General features: G+C 42.5%; 3 protein-coding genes across 4 annotated transcripts in view; 1 reads left to right on the top strand and 2 right to left on the bottom strand.

The window, feature by feature from the left end:
• The window catches only part of fancm (FA complementation group M), a 47,989-nt gene extending 40,479 nt beyond the window's left edge, over positions 1-7,510 (top strand). The window contains exons 15-24 of the mRNA XM_080413220.1: positions 323-408; positions 942-1,010; positions 1,301-1,420; positions 2,158-2,311; positions 2,875-2,981; positions 3,625-4,136; positions 4,224-4,320; positions 5,133-5,490; positions 5,796-6,090; positions 6,926-7,510. Of these exons, the coding sequence (XP_080269346.1) occupies positions 323-408; positions 942-1,010; positions 1,301-1,420; positions 2,158-2,311; positions 2,875-2,981; positions 3,625-4,136; positions 4,224-4,320; positions 5,133-5,490; positions 5,796-6,090; positions 6,926-7,052 (1,925 nt within the window). The 3' untranslated portion in view covers positions 7,053-7,510. The remainder of the gene's footprint in view (positions 1-322; positions 409-941; positions 1,011-1,300; positions 1,421-2,157; positions 2,312-2,874; positions 2,982-3,624; positions 4,137-4,223; positions 4,321-5,132; positions 5,491-5,795; positions 6,091-6,925) is intronic.
• Positions 7,511-7,875: 365 nt separating this feature from the next.
• Positions 7,876-18,399, bottom strand: slc25a29l (solute carrier family 25 member 29-like). Of its 2 annotated transcripts, XM_080414690.1 has the most exons (4): positions 17,953-18,399; positions 14,950-14,993; positions 13,227-13,310; positions 7,876-11,071 (listed from the first exon to the last, which is right to left on the bottom strand). In XM_080414690.1, the coding sequence occupies exons 1-4, from the start codon at positions 17,978-17,980 to the stop codon at positions 10,307-10,309; spliced, it is 921 nt and encodes a 306-aa protein (XP_080270816.1). In that variant the 5' UTR covers positions 17,981-18,399; the 3' UTR covers positions 7,876-10,306. The 2 variants fall into 2 exon arrangements, with proteins under 2 accessions (XP_080270816.1, XP_080270817.1); XM_080414691.1 differs by lacking the exons at positions 14,950-14,993; positions 17,953-18,399 and adding an exon at positions 13,623-14,436.
• A 2,477-nt stretch (positions 18,400-20,876) lies between these two features.
• LOC308074726 (eukaryotic translation initiation factor 4 gamma 1-like) lies at positions 20,877-24,581 on the bottom strand (the record flags this gene model as incomplete). The annotated part of the gene is made up of 1 exon (XM_080414230.1): positions 20,877-24,581. The coding sequence occupies one exon, from the start codon at positions 24,579-24,581 to the stop codon at positions 20,877-20,879; it is 3,705 nt and encodes a 1,234-aa protein (XP_080270356.1).
• Between the last annotated feature and the right edge of the window lie 551 nt (positions 24,582-25,132).

Genomic DNA, 25,132 nt, shown 5'->3' with positions numbered 1-25,132 from the left:
ACAGTGGTTCTCATCGTGGGGTCTGTGAGACCTGACAGGTCTGTAACTCAGAGCGTGTACAAATGGGAACCCAATAGACTATTACAGGTCCATTTGGTTCCATATACACACTCAGAGTTAAATTAACACTGAGGATATTACACTTAAACTTGGGATCTACATGTTCAATTGTAACAAATGGAGGCCTGTGGCCTAATGCATATCAAACTGGGGTTTGAAATGAAAAAGGTTGAGAATCACTGATCTAGGATAAATAAATGAGAGTTTTGCTCAGACATCTGTCAAGACCACATATCTCTGTTTGTCTCACAACCCTCCCCAGTGATGTATAGCAGTGACAGTGATGATGATGTTGTGGTCCATAAACGACATCAGGCCAAGGTCAACCCCTTGTTCTCGCCAGAGAGAGTGAGTACATCCTTTTACATGCATTCACCATTCCACTCTGTCACATATTGTCCAATTATTTGAACTGTATCAATTATCCATGTTGAATAAGACATTTTAAATGTTTCATGTGAAAATGATTGAAGTAATCAGCATTATTTCATTATTGTTGATGCTTTTCTTCATTAACTGCATTCAAGTACTTAACCTTTATGACAGATATAAAATAATGTAAGTTAATTGATATGGTAGCCTATACAACCGAGATATGTGATAATGACTTCAATAAGCCTCGGTCTCCTAGGTACCTGCTGTTGACATGGCAACTGGCTTGCAGACCTCTCAGCAAATCTGTGATATGTTGTTCTTTAAGTCCTTGATTGTTTTCAGTGTGGAAGGTTTTATTGATACATTTTAGATATATGTTGAATTAGACTACCATGATTGTGTTGGTAAAATGCCAGTTCACATAAATAAATCATGTGGGTAATAGATGATATGTACAAAGCCAAAAAGCGTGTGTGTATATGCAGTAACTGTTGTTTTTCTCATAGTCCAACATCCACAGTGATGTGGATTCTCCTCTGCAAGTGACCAGGAAAAGAGCTGCTGTGCTTAACATAGTAAGAGATGCTTAACTTCATGACATTACATCATGCCATTTCAGGAGGGGGAACTTATTATGCAGTTTATATCCTATAACATCCATTCATTTGGTTCCATTTGTATACTCTGAGTTAAATTAACACTCAGGATTTAACAGTGTAGACTGGGGTCACAGAGATAAATAATTGTATCAAATGTGCGTCTGTGGTCTTACCATACTGGGGGTCCTTTTTAATTAAAAAGGTTGCAAATCACTGGTGAGTACAGTACAGAAATAGTCTGATTTGGCTTTCTGCTTGTTTTCCAGACTGACCAAACAGAAGGGGATTATATGTCTGATGATGACTTCCAGAATGATTCAGTGTCCATACATAAGCCCAGAACAGCAGGACCTGTGAGGCAGCCAAACCACCAGGGAAAAACCAAGGTCTGGTCTTCAAACCTGCGACACCCTTATGGGATCTCGTATTTTTTCAGTGTGGCTCTGCAGGAAGCTAACTCTCTATAAGAGGGTGCCTGCATGGAGCTAATCTCAACTGCTGGACTGATCAGTGCTAAATCACTCTGCCAGTAGGCCAAAGTAGTACCTAAACAAAACAATCAATCATAAAGACAGAACAAACTGTATGCTGGGGAAAGATGGGACTAATTTCATTGATTTGTATACCAAGTAAGATTCATGGGTTTGAATGAGTTTTTGAATGCTGTGTCTCTGGGGACACGTGACCTCGTTGGCCTGGAATTGAGTCCTGTCAGGACATTCTCTCCCGTCTCCCCTTTACTTTTTATTATTTTTTCTTCCAATGTAGTCCTCATGCCCATTCCCTCCCATTTGTATAGTCCCTTTCACTGTCACACAGGACCTTTACCCCTGCGCAACTGGACATGGTTTCTGTTGTCTCAGTGTAGAACATATACCAAGGGAAAAGAGCTGTTCAGTCTTCACAATCAATCAATCAATTAATCTTTATTGTGACGTAAATTCTTGAATAAGAATGCAAGCACACTATCTGTTCTGCTTCGGCTGGCAGATGAGTTGAACCACCACGAAATGACACCTCTGTGTTTATTTATATGAAAATGTCAGTTTTTGTAAGTTTAATTCAGCTGCGTGAACACCCTGCATGGTATTTGTTGACATTTTTCTCACTGTCTTGCTGTCAGCATGCCAGGCGTAAAGGTGCCTGTCACTTCCTGGACGAGGAAGCTGAGCTGTCAGGAGAGGACGTATCCTCTGACGAAGATGACGGGAGCGACATAAACCAGTCACTTGAAGGCTTTGTGGTGGACACCACGCACTGCTCTCAGGGACTCAACGGTACACCATTGAGAAGCTTCTCACACCACTATAATCTTCCATAGCTTTTCATGCAGGTCTGCCAAGTCTTAAGAAAGTGTGTTAGATTAATCTGATAATTTTCATAGTTTTACAAAGTCACTTTGGTAACAGAAATAGAATAGTTAGAAACCTAGGGCCCTATTTTGGCGACGCAACTTTGCGCTTATAAAAGTCGTAGACATTGTGGAAAATGTGTTGATAGCCTGAATGTTGCCTGTTGGTTATTACTATTATTAGTAGTACTACATTACCCATTGTAAATTATAGTGCATACCCATTCAAACTTTGCAATTCACCCATACTTGAGGATTTTGTGAGTATATTAAACAAATCACCTCAGAAAATGGTGTACACAGTAAAATCCTCATTGTTAGTTTATCTATTTCTATATCTGGGTGTGTACAAAGGTTCCATTTGGTTCTATTTGCATACTCCCAGAGTTAAATGAACACAGGATTTTACTGTGTAGAGATGGAAGTATTTCATTTCAAGTAAAGAGAGAGAATCCTGCTGAGACTTTGGCTCTGTGTCCTTTCCATCAGACTCTGAGATGCAGGGTGTTTACCTGAAGTCGGTGAGAAGCCCTGCGGTTGCTGGCATGTTTAAAATACCCAACAAGAAACAACACAGCATGGACATCTTCTCACAGGTAATTAACCCCAAAGTATTTCTCAGTGACATTCCCTTCTTCGCCAGATTTTTTTTTATTTTTTACTTCGGGCATTTCATTTTGTGAACAGCTCTGTAGATTCACAAATATAAATATCAAACTTGATATGGGATCAGAGGATCAGTGCATTTGGTACATCATGGTGACTCAGAACACATACCACATACAGGAGCCACAGACCTAACCACAGATTCTCTTGTACCAAGTTTAACCTAAGCTCCAGTTTTCTGGCCTTAACACTACGGGTCCAGTAATGGGCAGCTTGTATTACCTGGTCCAAAAACCAATGCTTTAAAGAGATCTTTTATTTATAGATCATTGTCTCTTTGGAATATTCTGCCTCGAAACCTCTGCTGCATTTACAGTAAATGTACTTTTAAAAAGAATCAAACATTTTATTTGACACTGTAAAGTCTTTTTGTCTTTTTGTTTACTGTATTTGTTAGTTTCCAATATGTACGGTATTGTTTGTTGAGTACTGACATTTCATTATTTTGTATTTGTAATTGTATTTGTTTGTATGTTTTTATGTGGACCCCAAGAAGACTAGCTGGTTGCTATGGCACCAGCTAATGGGGATCCTTAATCAAATCTAAATCAAAACCCTAACCTTTGACCCCAGGTGCCGGAGTTGGATGAGACATACGCAGAGGATAGCTTTGTGGTGGGCAGTGACGTCGAGGAGCTAGAGGGCAGCGAGGAAGAGGAAGATGTTCTCGGCCCTATCGCTGAGGACTCTTATGTGGATGGGAGGAAGCAGTACGCCACCAGACGGAGAGCCTTTATCCGTCATGCCCGGGAAAAAGCTGGGTACGGGCCTAAGGCTCCTGCTGGGTCCCGGGCACAACACACAGGCCCGCAACATGAGGTCGGGGTTAAAAGCAAGCGCTCCCGAATCAAATGCACGGAGGACTCTAGTGAGGAGGAGATAGAGGAAGCTGTTAAAGAAAAGATTCCAAGGAATGAATGGAGTCTTGCTGCCCCCTTTGGGCCGGCAGCAGTACGGCATGACATGGGGTCAAATAAACCTCCAGAGCAGCAGAAGGCTTTCTCGTCGTCATCTGTAGCAGCCAAAATTTCATTGCTGAGCAAGGGGAAGAAAGGGGCCGCTAGTAATGGCCAACAAGAGGACAGGTAATTCAAAATCCAAAACACACATACACACACACAGACGCTCACTCGCTCGGTCATAACCAATACATTGCACATTCTTTCCTGCAGGTGTCTTCAGATGCTACAGAGCAAGGCTCTACTGTCTGACCAGCTTGACTTTGATGAATCACATGAGTCCCTGTTAGATTCTCGCAAACCGCCACAGGTACAGTAGCAACATGCAAAAGAATACATATATGAACCTTTATAGAGGCTCACACGCCATCTGCAAAGATATTACACAGATACATGCATCATTTTTGGGCGGTGAAACCGCCCCTATATGTGAGGTTTGGATATTTGCACCCCCCAATCCTACGCTGTGATTGGCCACAAGTGTACCCCCCTAACCCTGCACCGTGATTGGCCAATCACCGTCTATTCAGGACTGTGATTGGCTTGTGAAACATGACACATGTGCATAGCCCTATAAATAGGACTATGCACTTAAAAAAAACACATTTATGTTTTTTTTAAAGTGAATCACACATTGTGGGTGGAGAGGGTATTAATCTGGCCTTTTGTACATGATTGGTTGACTCCATTCAGTATTGTGATTAGCTAGCAAGACACCGCCCACTTCACACTGGGTGTGATTTTTGGGCGGTGAAACCGCCCCTATAAGTGAGATTTGGAAAAATGTACATTTTCCTGCGCTGAGATCTGGGCCCAGGAAATTTGTAGAATTATCCTGCGCTGTGATTGGCCAATCACAGTCTATTCAGGACTGTGATTGGCCAGTGTCACATGACACATGTGCATAGCCCTATATAAGCAACCATAACTCGAAAAAAACCAAAAGTTGGTTTTTTTCGAGTTATGGTTTCGTCCATCATAAAGAGTGTTTCAATAAATGTATTTATCTTTTGTACATGATTGGTTGACTCCATTCAGTATTGTGATTAGCTAGGAATACACCGCCCACTTCACACAGGGTGTGATTTTTTTGGTTCATTTCGATTTTTGCTCTGTGTCCAGGCACCCGCCTCCACATCCTCCTCAGTACCCCAGCCCCAGAGAGCCGTCGGACAGAGTTCGTCAGTAGGCGAGTCCCCTGCTCCCTCAGGCCCTCTCTCCATCTTGGTGGACAGCCGTTGCATCAGCAGTGGGGCGGAGTTGGTAACCAACCTACGTCAGCGCCATGCCGCCAACATCCACATCTGCTCGCTGGACGGCAGTTACTTCATCGTCAGCAACCGCATGGCGGTGGAGAGGCAGAGCCAGTCCGATCTGGCCTTCATGCCAAACCGCAAGCGACTGGCCGATAGGATGAGCGGCTTACAGGGCCTCTTTGAGCGTGTCTGCCTGGTCGTGGAGAAAGACCGCACCAAGCCAGGTCAGTCAACATTCTGATGATGCTATTAATGAGGTGCATGAGGTTAGATGATGATGATTTGCATGCACGAAAGAATGGTCTTCATTTATGTGTGAATAGCAGTGTTTGAAGACAGTTCTTTGTGTTTTACACAAATGTTCTCTTATGGGGGTCCCTGGCACAAAATATTTTCAGATGGGGGTCCGAGGCCAAATATATATTAATTTGGGGGTCCTTGACATGAAAATATTTTAGAACCACTGCTTTACAGAAAACGTAAACGCCACAAAACACTCAACTCTTCCATCTTTCATCTGCTGCCTCAGGTGAAACGTCTCGTCCGTTCCAGCGGTCACGTTACTATGACAGCACGTTGGCAGCGCTGGTGCGTTCAGGGGTGCGTCTGCTGTGGAGCGACAGCCCCCAGGAGAGCGCTGCCTTGCTGGCAGACCTGGCCCGCCTGGAACAGCGGAAAGGCCAGGGCATCACTGTGCCCCTGGAGGTGAGAGGGCAGCAGAGGCAGCAGGCAATGCAGTTCTACCAGACCCTGCCCTGCGTCAGCTACGTCCACGCCCTCAACATGAGCCACAGCTTCAGGACCGTGGCTCACCTCGTTAACAGGTAAAGGGAGTTATGGTCGGCATCGCGCTGCAACACGTTCACAACGTGTTGCAGATGCCAAATGCTTGTGGATTGGCCATCTTTGGTGCGTGACACCGGTGCAGTAAGTATAAATCAGGCGTAACAGTTGGAGAGAGAGGAGCTTTTTAATTTGCAAGGTCACAGATTTTAGGCGTGTGTGTGATGGGACATGAGAAATGCTCTCCTTTCCCTCAACATGTATTTTTCACGTAATCTGGAAAACATTAAAAGACTGTGGTAGCTAAAAGCTGCCTGCGCATTAAATGTTTTTTTAGATAACTTGTGTGGACATTTTGGCCCAAGGGTGGCACTCGAGGCAAGGCCATGGAGTCCCCAAAATCAGTAGGGTTCATCCTTTGTCAGCATGGTGTGCAGTTAATTCCATGGCAATCTAGCCAGTAGATTTAGACATCTTGTTTGGGTCTGATGTGTTCGGACAGGCTGACTTAAAGCCATGCTGCTAGCAGGGCTAAAGCCTCATTCGTTGTTCACCCAACTGTGTCACTCGTCCGAAATAATTGATTTTGAGGTGAAAAGCGGCTGTGGATTAAAGGCATGACTGGGATGGTTTTGTTGTCTGAAGCCTGACTGAATGTCCCTTTTGATTATTACATTTTGGAATACACAGGAAAATACCCAGTGTTAATGTATCCATTTGTTACTCTGGGATGTAAATGAACACTGGGGATTTTGTTGTGTACCATCTTCTTCTGTAACCCATAAGAAATATTATTTTAAAGTATTATATGGAAAATGCATAGAAATTATTATTTTTTGTCCTCCCACTTCCATGATCCTCTTCCTCCTGTTGCAGCTCCGTCGAGGCCATACAGAAGGGGGCGCGTGTGAATCGTTCCAGAGCTGAAGAGATCTACCGTGGCCTGCACTACTCCTGTGACCCATTCCTCATGAACACCACTGGAGCACGGAAGACCACATAGTAAAATCCTATGTGATAATGTAACTCTTTCAATGTCTACATCCATAGAGACTGGTGCCTTTTTCAATATCTACATCCATAGAGACTGGTGCCTCTTTTCAATATCTCGCCAGCCCCTCTTATCATGATGTGCTGCAGGCCTGTCTGTCACACTGTGTCCAACTGATTTAACCTCAGTAGCAGATAGTTTCTTGCACAATAAGTTAAAAGGGAACATGACTCAATGTAAGAATGTATATATTGTATTATATGAATGTCTGTACATTTTCCTACATAAAGTATTATGCATAAATGTATACATTTGAGTAGTTACCCTTATCTGATGCACTGGCACTAACCCTGTCAGATAACATTCAGGCCATACTGATTTCATAGATCCTTTGAAATCGATCAATATTACTTATGAAGTACATTGTTTAAATGCAGTTTGTTGAAATAATGGATTCACACATTGATATTTTGAAATGCCAATGTATGCAATAAAACTTATTCTACATAAATGTATAATTGTGTATTTACAGAGTAAAGCTGTAACGCCTGTGACCTCTCGCTATTACCACTAGAGGGCCCCCTCTTTTCAGACAACTTGAAAACTTCAACAATTCATATTGTATTAATCATGTATTGACAAAGTTATCTACAGAATCGTTTGTCAGGAGAAAACTTCCTGTGTTGTGCTAAATTTATTTTGTGTTCAGTTAGGATGAAAGCGATAAGAGTTACCGGCAATCTATAAATTGTAACGTGAATACAAACTGATCTAAAAGTGTTATGATCTTACTGAATTACACAGAAAATGTATGATGCTAATGATGACAAAAATATTGATAGCTAGCTTTTATTCATTCATGATGCGTTGACTCAAGATAAGACATATGGATAGAGAACAATACAGGCGACATTATCTGCAGCCCTTAAAATGACATTCCAACAAGTAGTAAGGCCAAGCTAGATGAGTTCGTTTAGAAAAGTCTTTGAAATCCTAATTTGAGATCCTAATTTGACTCTAGAATATGTAACAGTGACCGACAAAAAAAAAAACTTTCTGCAGCCTGAGATTACAGTGTATAGAGGAGATAAACAAAATGACCCAGACATAGTCACATTATGAACCTCACAAGCCTTTGTTCAAGTTACGTTCAGATGTTGTCATGCATTACCTCAATGGACGGTGAGATTACATGAGGAATTTATAGATCATTTTTCTTTTTCATTCTGTGACATTTTCCGAGCAATGGGTGTGAATTTAAAGCGTTACAAATGTTAAAGTGACTGTAAAATGATAAATGGCACAACAAATCTTAGTAGGGCTAATAGGATATCAGTCTGCTCTTGCTGAACTTTAAGGTGCTTCCTTGGGACATAGTACAAAATAGTACAGAACCTGATACAAACAGTATGTGACAGGCATGCCTAATTAGCATTTGTTATGATTATCACATAGCCATGTCATGTACCACTACCTACCCTCGGAGGATCTGCAGGAAAGTACATTCATGAAAACAAAGTAATTTGGATCTGTCCAGGCAGGGCGCAGTCAGTGCAGTGACTGACAGCCAACTCCAAACCCTGTCATCCAATTCAACGAATCCTAGAAACCAGGAGATGACACATTTTCACTGAGGACTGGAAGTAAAATGACAAAAGCTAATTCCAGCCCTTCACATGCTTAAGATTGTACACAACAACACTCAATGATAGCTTCCATTTCAGCAGGTCATAACACATTTTGGATCAACAGTTTTGAGAGTCCCTGGGACTCTGCAGTAACATGACTTTTCATAGGAAAGTTTCACTTAACTGCACACAAGCCTCTCAGGAAAAAGCCATAAATATATAAATACAACAATATCTACATATATGTGCTGTGCATGTATATAAGGCTGCCTTTGTTTTTGTAACCGTTATGATGAACATGATATGCTGCATTCACATTGTAAGAGTGAAAGGTGGTTTTAATTATTGATTTAACATTAAACTTCGGATACTTCTCCAAATGAAGAAACCACATTTTTTAGTTGGAAGATTATTCTTCCAACTAAAAAAAAAAAAAAAATTACATAAGTGCCAAGGGGAACAATCCATGTCTGACATTTGCTTGAATGCTAAAATAATTAAAGTCTGCACACTGGGTCATGCTCGAATTGATGAACATGATGTAACATGTGTTTTTCTCCTGTATAACGTCTAATAAAATCAAATCAAATCTAAGCTTTGGAGCATGACCCAGTGTGCAGACTTTATTCTTTTTGGATTCTGACCTCAGCCCAGCACCTGGTTTTTAGTGAGTGGATGTGCGTGCTTTGTTTGTTTCTAAAATAACAATGTTAACATAGTTTACAACATTTGGTACTTGGAAATACAGAAACCCTTTCAGTATGAATTGTAAAGAAAAATAATATTCTATGAATGCAGCATTAAAGACACGTTAGTGTTTCAATGACTTTACATGATTACTGCTAGATCATGCACTGTCACTGTAACTGTTAAATAGTAACCATCAGCTCTCTTAAATTATTGAAACCTAACCAAATAAAAATAACTGCTCAGTACAAAACCAGGGACTTAAAAGAAATATGTAATATTTACAAGCGCCATTGTCATCTACAAATATATAATTTATAGAAATCGCTTCTTTATAGAGTGAAGCCTCTACTAGTGGTCTCTTGGCTGGAGCTCCAAGGTTTGAGTTCCCTTGGATAGATGCTAATCTACAATCAGTCCACCCTTACTATTGATATTCTCACAATGGCCATTTTGCGCTTACGTCATGTTCAGTTGTGAGAAACCCCACCCCATCAACCCAGTGTAGGACGTAAGAGCAAAATGGCTGCCACGTGAATATGGTCTACGTGTATGCCATTGCCAAGCCCCAGCTTAGATGCAGGGAGGGAGCACTCTGTTTATTTCACGTAATAACCTATTCTGTCCACTACAGTTTACAATCTCGGACAACGCACGCCTGCTGCAGCATCTGACTTTTTCAAGCGATTTTAAAAAAGTCATGCATTTGTTGTCAAACCTTGCACATACGCAGAACATTGAGTGAACCAAAACAAGCCCTCCCCCAAAAATGCTGCTTGGCAATGACCCACACGTGAACAATATCTGCAGAAATGAATAACTGATCATAGACCTGCGTAAAGCTGCAACTTCCCTCTACACTTTCTCATGGCCATCAAAACCTTGCTAGGCAAAACAGATTTGCTGCTTGTTGCCCTGCAGAGGGTGCTCACCCACCAGCACAGAACCAGTTCACATGCTGGTTGGCTGTCCCTGTGGCTGTAGAGGCTGGAGGGGGACAGCCTCACAGTCCTGAACAGGGCACTCTTCCCCGTCACGCATGTACATTAAGAAAAGAGTCACAGTGGCGAATGTGGTGGCGTTAACCGGGAACGCACGCAGCAGAGTGGACGTGAGCCCGCGTGTGAACACCCTCAACCCTTCCTTCTTTACGCTCTGCCTGACACAGTCCATGATGCCACTGTACTTATTGACTCCGCCCACACCGTCTGCCTGGAGGCGAGATTTGATCACATCCACAGGATAGGTCGATAGCCAGGAAGCAATACCGGACATTCCGCCAGCGAACAACAACTTGGGGATCATGTATGGGTACTCCGGCTCGCAGCTCAAGGAGCGCGTGAGGATGTCGTAAGTTAGGAAGTACACGCCAAAACCTGGCGTCTCACGGATCAGCGTGGTCGTCATGCCACGGTTGATCCCCCGGATTCCTTCCTTCTTGTAGATCCTCACCAGACAGTCCAGGGAGTTTTTGTACAACTTCGTCTTGGACTTCTTCTCCCCGGTCCCCTGCATCTGCATGCGTGTCTTGGCCAGTTCCATGGGGCAGCAGATAACACACTGGATGGCTCCCGCCGAAGCTCCAGCCAGGAACTGATTGAGCGGCGTGTCGCGGCCCAGCTTGCGCATGGCGTTCCCCTGGACGCCAAACACTATGGCGTTGATGAAGGTCAGTCCCATCATGGGAGAGCCGATGCCTTTGTACAGACCAAACCCCTATGGGCAGAGAGAGAGTCACATTAGTAGGAAGGCAGAAAACAGGCATGCTTGCAATTGCCCACACACGTGACATGGACAAGTCAACTGATAAAGCAGTATTTGACTTTGACACAGAATAGCAAAATGGCGACACATTAAGTGAAATTAACTTCCATGGCCTTGAGGCCATCTTGGCAGAGTTATTGTTGTAGCTATTGTTCTGAAAATGTAAGCACATCCTTAAAAAAAGGCATATTGCCAGTCATATCACCTGACTAACACAAGCGTAGACTCTGAACCTGGTTACCTTCTTATTTTTAGACACAAAATCACAACAGTTTCATGTTGTGTGTTGTGATACCACACCACTCCATGTCTGCATATGAAACAGACATCAGAATTGTACTCGGAGAGACCGCTTACAGTATACTCTCCTCAGCTCAAGTGACAAAGATGTCCTAACCTTAAATTAGCCCATGCATGAATAAGGTCTTGGGTGACCCTGGCCAGCTGATTACTCACCCCGCCCTCCATGTGAGGGGCAGGTTGGCTGATCTTAGGCTGACGCCTGTTCAGAGGGATGGGACTGTAACTGGACACCTAATTAGCATGTAGCCCATTCAGCCCATGCTCGCCTCACACGTGGTAAACAGGGCTTAGTAAGACCTCTACACACTGTACGATATTTGAAATGGTCGGCAAGTGAACAGATCGTTAAGCATTTCACATTGCACGAGTTTCTCTCTTGAAATCGGGCTAAATATATTGTTGTGATTCTCGCACGATTGATTGCTCGGCGACAGGGATTCACTGATTACAAGATATTTCACCACGATGTGATCCCGACCCAATACATACATTTGTTTTTATTCCAAACGTCTCACGAAAACGTGAAAGGCTCCCGTGATATATGCACGAGACCGAGACAAGACGCTAATGATTGACATTAAATAATTCTCAATTTCTCTGTATTTCTCTCTCTCTCCGAGTCTCAGAAACAAACGTTTCAAAAGTCAACCAGTGTTGCCGTGTCCGCTTATTATAAGCGAGTTGCTTGTAAAAAATATTGGTGGTTGCGTTTTAGCTTATTTCCAAAGTGTAGTTGCTTATTTGGCTTTATTTCTTAATGTTGCTTTTTTTCTTTGAAAATAGCTGCGACGCGTTGTGAGCTTGTAGATCGGCTATTTTATTTGTATATAGGTTTAAAGTGCTCATGCAGCCTATAGTCGCTTTTGTTGGGCTTGTTTTCATAGACCTGGTTGCTTATTTCTCACGCAAAACCTGGCAATACTGTTCAGAGACACATACCTGCGTCACACACACACACACACACACACACACACACACACAGCTCTCTCGCTCTCTCTCTGTCTGCAAGCCCTATTCCTCTCTAATAATAAACAGCCCCATTGTCGAGCAGGCTCGCTCACTCTATCAATCTGTTTATCATGTTTATCTAATACAGGACTGGACTGTCTGTACGGTAATATTGCGGTTCTATGCGGGAGGACTAGCCACGGACCGGTGCGTGGCTGTAATGTGCTCTCATTGGCTGTAGCACGGCTCTCATCGGATCCGACAAACCCAAATATCCAACATGCTAGACAAGTAAAAGTTATAGCGAACCGCTCGCCGACCGCAATTTATCGGGGTGTTTCTTCTCGGAGTACCTTACACACTGCGCGATCAACACCTCGCCGAGGAACACCCGATCTGGACTGAGATTGGTGGTTTTCTCGGCGATCACCAAAAAATATCCCCGAGAGCCAAATCGGGTCAAATATCGTACAGTGTGTAGAGGTTAGATAAGGTTTGTACATACTACACAAATCTAAGATGGCACCTATTTAATATTTCAAAGCCTGGACATTGTTTTTAAATGCAACTAACAAAATTAAAGTATTAAGAGTTGTAAGTGTGGAAACCTCTCCACGTCTTTTTCTTTTAACCTCTTCTGAGAAGCGCATTGAACTGCACTTGAGGTATGAAATGTGCTAAATAAATTAAGTTTGACTGATAAATAAGTAAGTAATAGTAAAACCAGTACACAGTAAAATCCTGTTAATTTATCCATTTTTATTTTTAGTCTCAGTTAGAAATTGATAAATTAACACTTAGGATTTTAGTATGCACTAGGCCAGAACCTTAGACATACAATTATATTTTCACTTACCCCCTCCTGCCGTGTAATTGATTGGAAGCAGTGGTATGTTCCACGGTACAGAGGTTTGTCCACATTCTGAACTTGAAGTCTCACCTAAGAATGAAAACATGAGCCTGATAAGACACTCAAACAAGAACTACTGATTATACATTTTAGTTACAAGACCACTACAACTAGGTACACAAAACATACTGTAATGCGGGTAAAAAGCAAACAAGCAGGTAGCAGTTTTCTGAAATGGGTTCTTTCCAGGGAAAAGAGGATAGGGTTAGGTTTGGAACTTAAAAGGAAGAATTAACTTAAAAACGGGAAGGGTAACAAGACAAAGTACCTGTACTTCGTATTTCTATAACTCAAAGAAAACATGTTGGGGTGACATAAACAGAAGACCTTGACCATACTTACTAGGTCACATTTCCGTGGAGAGGTTGTATATTTCTCTCTCTCATCTACAACAAAGTGACACTGTTGCTGTTAAAGACAGCCTCACCCAGCCCCCAACTGACACCAGCTCAGGGGGAGAAATTGAAAGCAAGACAGGAAAAGAGCTTCAACCAAAATGCTGCCCATCCACCACTCCAGTAGAACTGATCAAATACTGCCCCTTGAAACTAAGGTACAAAAACTACAGAACTGTTTAAACAAAGTGAGTCATGTCTGCAAATCATCCAAAATGTGTACTACGAACTAGTAAAAAAGCTTCTGTTTGTTTGGTGGTTGAGGACTTTTTAAATGGCTTAAAAATTATATACAGTATCTCATTAAGTCAATGCATCATCAAGTGTAGAGCACAACATCTGGTCCATGCTTACTAAATCCCATTCCTCTGGTGAGACTGCCAATAATCAGGAAATGTGGAAATTACTTATTTAATTAATGAATTATTAAATCATTAATCATATAGAATTCTCAGCCTTTCTGAGCTTCAATGTACACTGCAAACATGCGCAACATGCAATGCACTTTGTTTAGCTTGGGGAACATTCACTGGTAAGAGAATATAATAAACTCTGCACTAACATAAATAATATACTGGATTACCTGTGTGAGAGTTATATTATTCACTCTGTTCTGTCATTGTACTCTGTTGCACAAAGACACTTAAGTCTCAAAGGGACATTTTGAAGTCATCTCAATTGTGCCAAGCTGTCAGCTTTGTGAAAAAAAATCCTTTTGCACACCTACAGGGACAGGTGCATAGGAGCAGGCAACCAGTGCATAAGACAGGAAAAAAAGGAGATCCCGCACACTGTCTTCACTTACAGCAGAAAAGTAATTTATCGTTACATCGTTTCGGTCCAACTGACCTTAATCAGGTATCCCTGATGAAGGTCAGTTCAGTTCGACTGAAACGTTGTAACAATAAACTACTTTTCTGCTGTAAGTAAAGACAGTGTGCGGGATCTCGTTTTTTTCACAAACTGTCAGCTTTGCCAAATAAACAAAATTGCTGGCATAAAATATGGCTCAAGATGGTACAGATGTTAACTGTACAACTGAGTCAAAACGCGAACTACCTGAGGTTGCTTTGTCACAGTTTTGCAATTATTAATCTAAGTAGTAAAGAGAACGTTTTCTAGTTCACCTTGTGGGTTAATGGTGTAGATCTGGGTCAGCTGGACCGAAATTAACACTGAACGGCTACAGTCAAGTTTATAACACCTTCATAGTTAAGCACTGGTGACATGATTTATTTCTGAAACTAGGCCAACTACAATGAAAAAAAACCTACCTTCACAGTGTCAAAAGGATGTCCGACCAAAACACCAGCAGCACCTGGGGGAAAAAAGAAAAAAATTATAAGATTTGTCAGATGCAACATATCCAGGGTGCAAATAATAAATCATTTGGAATAATTTCACTGAGCTGATAAACTGAAATTAATTAACCCATTTAGACCGAGGCCGATTCTAAACACGCCTTCTAAATCCTAACTAAGTTTTCTGATTAAAAAAAAAATTAATAATAATAATTATGTTGCTATATAAAATTCAAAAATAGCAAAAGTAGCAGATCAACTCAAAACGCGTCGCGCTGTGTTTCAAGCTTGTGGATCTGCTACTTTTGATGGTTTTGTCAATTGTGTGTGACGCTGTAGTATGATGAAGTAGGGCATTCATTTACGGAAAAAAAACACAAAAAGTTAGAACATGGAGATAAGAGGTTTCTGCCCGACGACAGCGATATATAGCAACAACAACTAAAATGACACAGAGGCGTTGCCAGCTTGAAAGGTATAACAACGTATAGGTGTGACTGGTCTAAATGGGTTAATAAAATGAATGATAGGATTGTTGAAAGAAATGCCCTACTTGTGCCAAACCAAAAAGGTATACATGTGTGTGTTTAAACTCGGATTAGCCAATTCAGTCAGTCTGCACTGTGCCCAGTGACGACAATCTAACAGTGTTCGTCCTTGACTTATGCTGATGAGAGGGAATTATACAACATTTCTGACCAAGAACTACCATTGGCCAACAGGCATTCCTCTCCTCTGTGCTGATACTCAGCCAAAGAAACCAACATAACCAACTACATATAATGATATGTTCAGATTACTGAGAACACGTGTTTCAAGCTGAACATTTGTGATTGTAGCAAGTCCACTTTTCCAATGCAAGGAAATACAGCAAACATTCTAACTAGCTTCTCAAACATTGAAGGCAATGCTCCAGTTGCAACAGTTTTCACACATTGGCATACACATCATTCATGGTCAACCAAATATACTTAGTTAATACACACACCTATACAATCACGTGCTAAATCTACCATAGAAAACAAAGATGCTTTTCAACCCAGTTATTGCATTCCTTGGATGTTCATTCATTATGGTGAATAGAATAACATTTTGACCAATGTGTTCCTATAGTTGCATTTATGATGATATAGTGTTAGTGTCCCTCCTTATGTTACCGATTGGGTGAGACACTCTTTGTGTTATTGATTAGGTGTGATCTTGGATCTTGCTTGCTTCAGTAGCAGGATAAATTAACTGATTAAATATCCCCATCTAAAGATAACTAGTGGAGGCAGAGAGGCAGTGCAGCATGGACCCCGTTTTCACAGCAGACATTTTGACAGGTAAATGCATCTTGGGCGTGTTTAATGTAGATGGTACTGTGTGCCTGCATGAAGTTAAATGTACACGCGCTGTCCAGGCTGGCACACAGGAACACCTAAATATCAAGTATCACACACCCCACAATTGATGTTATTACCTTTAAAACCTTCAGCTGTGTTTTCCTGTCAAATGTCTGCTGTGAAACAGGTCCATTTACATCTATAAAGAAATGACCGAATACAGAGATGACCATGGAAAAATACAGTTCTGTCTCTATGGATACCAAGTACAGACAACTTATCTTAAGAAGGAAGAACTATGATCAAAGATACTCTATATCTCTGCTATTACCCTAAACCTAGCATGCCTCATGCCTTCCTGCTGGAAACAAAACAGCTGACAAAATTCCCAAAGACTAGCTTCATCCAACCTTGACTTTCACAAAGCTGGACCACAAAACAAACATTGCAAATAATAACTATCAATTGAGAAAACCGAGAAAATTTGAAAAAGGCTAGTCAAAATAAGTTAATCTGTAGGAATAATGAATAATATCTGATTTGTATACTGGCACATCACAAGTAATTTAGTGCCCTTCCCTGTATGAGCACAAGGTAAGGAATGCACACGTCATAAGATTGGTCTACTGTCATTGTGAAAGAGGATGGAGGAAGTGTATGGTATCAAAATAGATGACTGTGTTTAACTCTGGTCTGGTTTTTACACAGTAAAATCCACTTTGATGTACAAATTGAACCCAATAGAAATGGAACGAATGGTCCATTTGCAGTGGTGGAAAAAGTACTAATTTTTTTTTACGTATTACTGCTGTAGAAATATTGTGTTACAAGTAAAAGTCCAGAATTCCAAATTCACTTGAGTTAAAGTACAAAAGTATTGGCATCAAAATGTACTTAAAGAACCAAAAGTACTAGAAACTACTCATTATGCAGAATATTATGTCCGAAATTGCAGAAAGTTTTCAAATTTTCAAATGTATAAAAAGCTTTTGAAAATAGCTGATCTACGTGACGCATTGTTATTGTTAATAATGTTACCCATTATTTTCAAATGGCCGAGATGGGCTGAAGTGGTTAATGTATGTTTTGTAATAATAATCCAAATTCCAAGTAACTAGTAACTAAAGTGTTAAAATAATTGTAGTGGAGTAAAAGTATAACATTTGCCTCTGAGTCCAGAACATTGGAAATACTACAGTAAAGTAGAAATACTCAAAATTGTACTTAAGTACTTCACTACACCACTCCACTGTCCACTTGTTGAACCGGTTGTTCTCAAAGAGGGGTCCTGCAGGGAAAAGCAGGGTTCCCTGAGGGGGGTTCTGTAAAACTCTGAGTGTACAAATTGAACAAAATAGACCCGTAATTTGAATACTCTCAGAATTGTGGGGATCCATGGAATTAAAAGGTCTGACAACCACTGTATTAAACTACTGTGATCTTCTAGCATGTTGACAAAATACAAGGATACAACGTGGCGGTGCAGGACAGGAAGTAGTTCATAGCCACTTTTTTCCCCGGGAATCAAAGACTCAAACGCCTATATTTTAGATATAGATGTGATCATGTGGAACTGTAAACTGTAAACTATGCAAGATGCGTCCACTTTACCTCTGTAACCATAAACTATACATATAAAATAACTACTTACCTCCTATGCAGCCTGCAAGGAAGTCCATTCCTTAAAAAAAAAACTATCTAACACAGTAATTAATTACAGTGTCAATCTTGCTGCTAACCTAACCCTAAATATTATTATACGACTCCTGACGACTTATTTAAGTTTTAGCTCGGCTTAACTTCTTCACACCTCGACTTTAATGTGTGTAAGGCGAGCTGGTGTAGCTCTTCCTGGATTAAACTGCTGATGCTAAAATGCTAACATAAGCTACCCAATCTCTTAACAATGATCTGTAATTTGGGATACAGCCCGATCAATAAACCAATCAATCGGGACAGATACTGCTGTAGTTCTAAGATAATGTGCCCTCTTCAGTTCTCACTGTTGTTTCTAACTAAGCCACTAAAAAGCCAGCTGTTTCATTTGACGTTGCAGTTCCTCATTCAAGCAAGCCTTTTCTATTTCTGTGTGTGGCTGCCTGCCTTGCCGTGAGTGTGTGTATGTCAAGGGGAAGTATGTCCTTATTGAGCAAGTCCAATCACATCTGCTCGTACAAGACAACTCCCCCACCGCCCCTCCACTCCATTGGTTAGACCCATGTGCACTGTGCAGGATTCATGCACTGTAAAGTCTTGTTTATTTAAAGCTGCGATCCGGGATTTATTTTCATAAATACAACTTTCTTTTTCTACTTTCTTTTTTTTTCTTTTTTTAACCTATCTGTAATGTTAGAGTTAGAGCAGTGATTCTCAACCTTTTTAATTTCAAAGATCCATAGTTCATGCATTAGACCACATATCCCCATTTGATTTCTATCATTTTGTATTATTTTGTTTTTATTTATTTTAATCTCTGGGACTCTCTCACCCCAAGCTACACTGTTAAATACTCAGAGTTGATTTAACTGATTTAAGTGTATTCTCTGAGTTATAGACCTGTAAAGGTCCATTTGGAGCACTGGTGGTCCCTGGACCAGACATTGAGAACCAGTGTGTTGATGTATGATGTACATGAACGCTACTACATTGAAGTAGTAGACGTATGTTAATACAATATAATAGCTACATTGGTTGGTTAATGGTTTGGTTGTAGGTGGTCTCCCTACTCTTCCATTGAGAAATTTAGACCTGGTGGTAGGTAGGACACTTGCTGGTTGACAAGTAGTACTACTACTGTCCAGCTGAAGCTGAAGTGTACATGTAATAGGCCTATTAGTTATTCATATATCTCCCATCCATATGGGATAGGAGCACATGTGCAACTTATTATTGAAAAGGTTCCACCTTGAGCACAGATTAAACCATATATATTTTGTCTTTTTCACCCTCACACATAAGGCCTACAAGGTGGAAACGAGGGGAAAAAATCTTGTTTCCACCTTGACCATACACAATCTGAAACTAAGCTTTTCCAATTTTATATTAATATTTTGCAACAGCTATTGCATGTACCTGTAATTAAAGGTATTGGCCTAAAAAAATAAAGACATTCTTTATTCTTGTAATATTGCAACTTTGCGATCAAACATAGTTGGTAAAAACGTTAATAGTAACTTATAATTTCTTATCTCACTAAATCCTATAGTAAAATTGGCTAATGCGAGGGCCTCCCATTAGTCAATCTGACGTCATTCTGACTCAGCAATAAACAAACAAACAGCCACGTCACTATGATAACTTAAACAAACGCCGGCCACGTCACTATGACAACATAACCATAAACAAACCACGAGTCCTCTCCATATATGGCCACAAAAGGGAGTATGCCCATATATGGGCATATGATGACATCAGGAATCTCCATATATGGGCATAAAAGGGACAAGGACTGACAGGTACAGATATCTCCATATATGGGCATGAAAGGGACATGGACTGACAGATACGAGATCTCCTTATATGGGCATATCAGCATGCCCATATATGGGTATGGGCATATACTGATGACATCATGGATCTCCATATATGGGTATAAAACTTGGGACAAGGACTGACAGATACAGATATTGCCATATATGGGCATAAAAGGGACACAGGTAGACAGGCAGAAACAGATATCTCCATACGGGCACAAAAGAGACACAGACAGACAGGTACAACGGGTACTCTGACAAAGCCCCCGACACTATGCCTTAGACATATCGGTCACCTGGTCAGATCGGCAGTGCAGCGTAGGTGTGCGGGCCGCATAGTGGCCCGAACTCTAGATGTCAAACCTTTAGTACTATTATTGCATATCATTTCATCTTAATTAGGCTACTTATTGTAAACCCAGAGGCCCAAAATCTTTACTTACTGTGAAAATGAAACTCAATGAATTAACCCATATAGGCAGGAATAAGCAGGCATATGTAGTCACAATGGTGACCTTGACCTATTTGACCCAAGATATAATCATACTTTAGGGGCAGCCTACTATCCCTGATGAAAGATCCACCAATATGTTTTAAAGTCATATTATCACACACACACACACACACACACACACACACACACACACACACACACACACACACACACACACACACACACACACACACACACACACACACACACACACAGTTAAATTACCTTTTAGATAAAATGTAATTGATGACATATAATTTTGTTCCTTTATGTGCTTTAAACTATTTAAAACAATAGGGATCAAGATACATACAGAGTCATTATATATATATTTTAGATACTGTATTTTATTGAGTTGTTTGGTACATACTGACAATTACATAAATCACATAAATCATCATTCACATAATAATTAAAAATTGAATTATTAATAATGAAATAGAAGGATATTTAGTGTGGCTTTAAAAACTTAAACCTAAACTTAAACCTAAATCACTGTTTTCCTTTCTCCGAGTTCCACATGTTTATTGTTTATTGTTTATTAGGATCCCCATTAGCTTTTGCCATGACAAAAGCTAGTCTTCCTGGGGTCCAACACAGATAAACATTCTACTGTCGTCCATGGTACTGGCAACGCCCAGACTGATGGGGATTGGTGCTCCCCCTTGCCTTTATCTGCTCCAAGTTGAGACGCCAGTTCCCGCGAAGCGTTATGTGCTCATTGCGGAGGAGGTTCTGTACAGGTTTTGAGTCGCTAAAGGTCACAAAGCCAAAATTAACACCTATCCCACCATTCTGCTTGATGTTGACATTCAGGACTTTTCCATACTTCTCAAAGACCTCTTTGAGCTCTGACTCCTCCACATATCGAGGGATGTTTCCCACAAACAGTCGGTGGGTGTCAGGGTACCTAAATCCCTGAGTCTGTCTCTCCCCTTTCTTGCCTTCTTGCCACACTGACCTGGGGCCCTTAGGTACAGGTGGCAGACCTCCAGGTCTCTGTGCTGTTGGTTTCACAGGTGGAGGACCTCCAGGTCTCTGTGCTGTTGGTTTCACAGGTGGAGGACCTCCAGGTCTCTGTGCTGTTGGTTTCACAGGTGGAGGACCTCCAGGTCTCTGTGCTGTTGGTTTCACAGGTGGCGGACCTCCAGGTCTCTGTGCTGTTGGTTTCACAGGTGGAGGACCTCCAGGTCTCTGTGCTGTTGGTTTCACAGGTGGCGGACCTCCAGGTCTCTGTGCTGTTGGTTTCACAGGTGGAGGGCCTCCATGTTTCTGTATCGTTGACTTCGAGGACTTCGACTTACGGCTGGTGATGGTTACCCATGACACTGGGGCAATGATAGAAGCGTCTGCTTTTATCTCTGTGACAGCAGGCACCACCTGCTGGTTGTTCATTTCAATGGAACTCACCTCCCCTTGCTGGTTGCTCATTTCAGGGGCACTCACCTCCTCCTGCTGGTTGTTCATTTCAGGGGCACTCACCTCCTCCTGCTGGTTGCTCATTTCAGGGGCACTCACCACCTCCTGTTGGTTGCATATTTCTGTGGCACTCATCTCCTCCTCCTGCTGGTTGCTCATTTCAGGGGTGCTCACCACCTCCTGTTGGTTGCATATTTCTGTGGTGCTCACCTCCTCCTCCTGCTGTTTGCTACTTTCAGTGGAGCTCACTTCCTCTTGCTGGTTGCATATTTCAGGGGTGCTCACCACATCCTGTTGGTGGCGTATTTCTGTTGCGCTCACCTCTACCTTCTTCTCGCAGCTGTCAGACTCATCATCCAGAGTGAACTTAAAATTCTTCTCTGTCACAAACGTGTTTACGTCTTCGTCCTCACGCAGGAAGTCTTTCCAGCTTAGGCCCGCCTCCCTCCACATGGCTCCCACCTTTATATGGCTCATTCCTTTGCAGAGCAGAGTGAGTATGTGGATCAACAGGTCTCCAGCCTTACCCAGAGGAATGAGAGGCTTGGAGATCTCATTGAAAAGCTGTTCCATAGGGATACCTCCCTCATGGAGCATGGGGGTGACCAGCTCAGCCAAGTACAACCAGAAATGGGGGATGTCTATAGCCATATCCTCTGCCACCTCTAGGATGTCTTGAAGTCCTTTGTAGTACTGCTGTGTGGGCAACATTCCTGCCTTGATGAGTTGGTGAAGCAGCAGCCCCATGTGCTCTCTGGCAATGGCGTTGCGCTCTAGCGTGGACTCCAGGCTGGTCCGCACAAACACAAACAGCAGCTGGGTGCTGTTCATCTCCTGCACGCACTGCAGTGCCTCCTTCATGTCGTTGATGTGGAGGTACTCTTCAATAATGGCTGTGGATTTCTTCTCCAGCTCCTCCTCAGTCAAGGCAGGCTTGGTGAATGTCTGGACTGTGGATTTCTTCTCCAGCTCCTCTTTTGTCAAGCCAGGCTTGATGGGTGTCTGGCTAGGTGGGGGTGTGGAAGCAGCCTCCTGCTTTACATCCTCTTTGCTCTTGGTACACTCTCTATTAGGGCTATTTCTCTGAGGCAATCGCCTGTCCGAGTCCAGAGAGGAGACTGAGGAGGGTTGCTGCAGAGCAAAGAATCTGTTCAGGGTGCTGGTGGCTAGATGGTTGCCAGTCTCTGAGCTAGGATATGCAGGCTTGACACTGGCTCCACCGCTGCAGCCGTTAGCCCAATTGCCCCTCATACGTCCTGGAGAAAGCGTGTTGTTTAAGTCAGGAACTGGAGTCTTTGTGATTTTGTGGAGACGTGAAGTATCAATGGGCTGGTTCTTGATGGAAATGGGGTCCGAGTTCCAGCCCTCATCCTGGCGCATGCTACCCTGGCGTGGGATGTGAGGGCCCTGGCCGCCACGCACCCCACAGCCCATCCTGCCCCCCGAGCCTGTGATGGAGTTCTTGGACATGAGCGCCTGCTGGACCTTCATTTGCTCCTTGTGCTCCTCCATCTCTGCATCTTTGTGGATTTGTTCGATGGTCTTGGGACCCTGGTCCTCTCGCCTGGGCTTCCAGTTATTCCTTCGGAGGTCGAACACATCCTGTAGCATGAAGCGGATTCTGGAGGAGGTCTTCCTCTCCTTGATTATTTTCTCCATCTGGTTGAAGTATTTGTCCATGTCCATGTCCATGCAAGGTTTGGCCTTCTCAGAATCCAGGGCCTTGCCAATGGTGGTGAGAAGTCTGCACAGGCTCTCCAGGGATTCCTCGTCATGATGTTTGAACAGCAGCTTTACGATACAGTCATGCATGATCCCCTGGTTCAGCATCTTGATCTTGAACAGCTCCCCAATGAACTGCATGTTGCCTAGTGAGCACCTCCTGGCCTTGTTCTTCCAAACCTCCAGTTCCGCTTTGAGGTGTTGCTTCTCCTCCTCCCCCAGGGCAGCATCCAGCTCTTTCTGCTTCTTCTCAAATATCTTGTCGTTGTCAGTGTCCTTCTCAAACTCCTTCTGACAGCAGGTGAGCAGCAGTTTGCGGAAATTCACAGAGACTCCCGGTTTATCAGTGGAGGGGACTTTGAGCTCTATAAGGCAGTGGCACATTTTGGCGTAGACCATGGAGTAGTTGGGCTCAGAGATGGCCTTCTCAAAGATGAGGTCGATGACTCCCTTTAACCGGTCCTCTGTGTCGATATTGAGCTCCGTCACTTGCTTCGTCAGCTGTTCGAGCATCTGGGGGGTCAGCTTATTCAGGACACTGCGCACACGCTTGAACAGATCCTGAGTTTTGACCTCCTCTGGGTCCTTGACCACCTCATGACTTGTCTTCTTGGCGGACGGCTTCCAGGCCTTCTTGGCCTTGTTCAGCTGCACATCATTGAAAGTAATGCTGATCTTCCTTGGCTCTTGTTTCTTCTGGTAGGACCTCAGGCCTTTCCAACCTTCTTCCATGCCAGGTCTGGCCAGGTTGGCAAACAAAGGTGTGAAATCAGAGCCACGGCTCTTGCCTGGAAGATAACTGTGGTTCACCTGTCGCAGAGGCGTCGTATTGGCCTTGTCGAGGACTACGTCAACGTCACTGACATCTGGCATTCCATCAGGTTTCTTCATACTGGCTGAGATGAACTGGAGGCTCAGAAGGAATTCTCTGTCATACTTCTTCATCTCCCCTGGGTTGATTGGCTGAGATTGTTCTTTGTACTGGTACTCCTTGCAGGTGGCAGCTGCTGGCTTTGAGTCCTCCGGCTGGATGTTCTCCGTGTCCAGCTTGACCTCCTCCATGCTATACAACCTGTGTAGGTAGTGTGGCTCCTGGTAGACTGTACAGTACTGTGGGACAAAGTCCTGACCGATCAGTTGGGAACTTGCCTTCTGCATCATCATCATTATCATCATGAGCAGTTGATTATAATGGTCTTTGAGCCTGCCTTTTATAGGCCACGTTTGTCAACCAAAAACGACGGTGCGGTTAGGCGTTGCCATGGTAACGTCACCAATGCATCGTCAGCGGCAGCGCTACGTCAGATAAGTGACACGCCCACCTACGTAGCACGCCCATCATCCAACTGAAGCAGTGGATGACATCAGCAGCGTAATAAATCAAACAAGTCAACTGTTTATTATTATAGGTTAGGTTTTAGCTTAAACTGACGTTTGTATGTTTTCTATCTCAATTGAGTACTTAGTGATCATGATCTGGATAAAAAAAACGGATCAAAACATCTACTGTTATTTTTAAACTAGAGAGAAAGAGAGAGGGGGGAGAGAGAGGCCTCTGTGACTTGAAAGTATGACATAAATTAATTAATACAAAATGTACATATTTTCAATGCTTCTTATTTGCATAATATATCATTGTTCCATTTTAATGAATACACATGGGACGATATGATAATGTAACTGTTGTTGCACTACGAGCTAAAAATAAAGTAACACCTTGCACG

This window comes from Gymnoscopelus braueri (assembly GCF_963280865.1).
Source record: "Gymnoscopelus braueri genome assembly, chromosome: 19".
In the NCBI taxonomy this organism is placed as follows: domain Eukaryota; kingdom Metazoa; phylum Chordata; class Actinopteri; order Myctophiformes; family Myctophidae; genus Gymnoscopelus; species Gymnoscopelus braueri.
The sequence above is the reverse complement of the archived record's forward strand: the minus strand, read 5'-3'. Positions and strand labels throughout refer to the sequence as shown.

Coding starts and splice junctions, on each gene's coding strand:
- slc25a29l (XM_080414690.1), bottom strand. CDS start 17,980: ATGGACTTCCTTGCAGGCTGCATAGGAG. Junction 14,994..17,952: donor CCTTGCAGGCTGCATAGGAG/GTAAGTAGTTAT, acceptor TTTTTCCCCCAG/GTGCTGCTGGTGTTTTGGTC. Junction 13,311..14,949: donor ATCCTTTTGACACTGTGAAG/GTAGGTTTTTTT, acceptor TTTCATTCTTAG/GTGAGACTTCAAGTTCAGAA.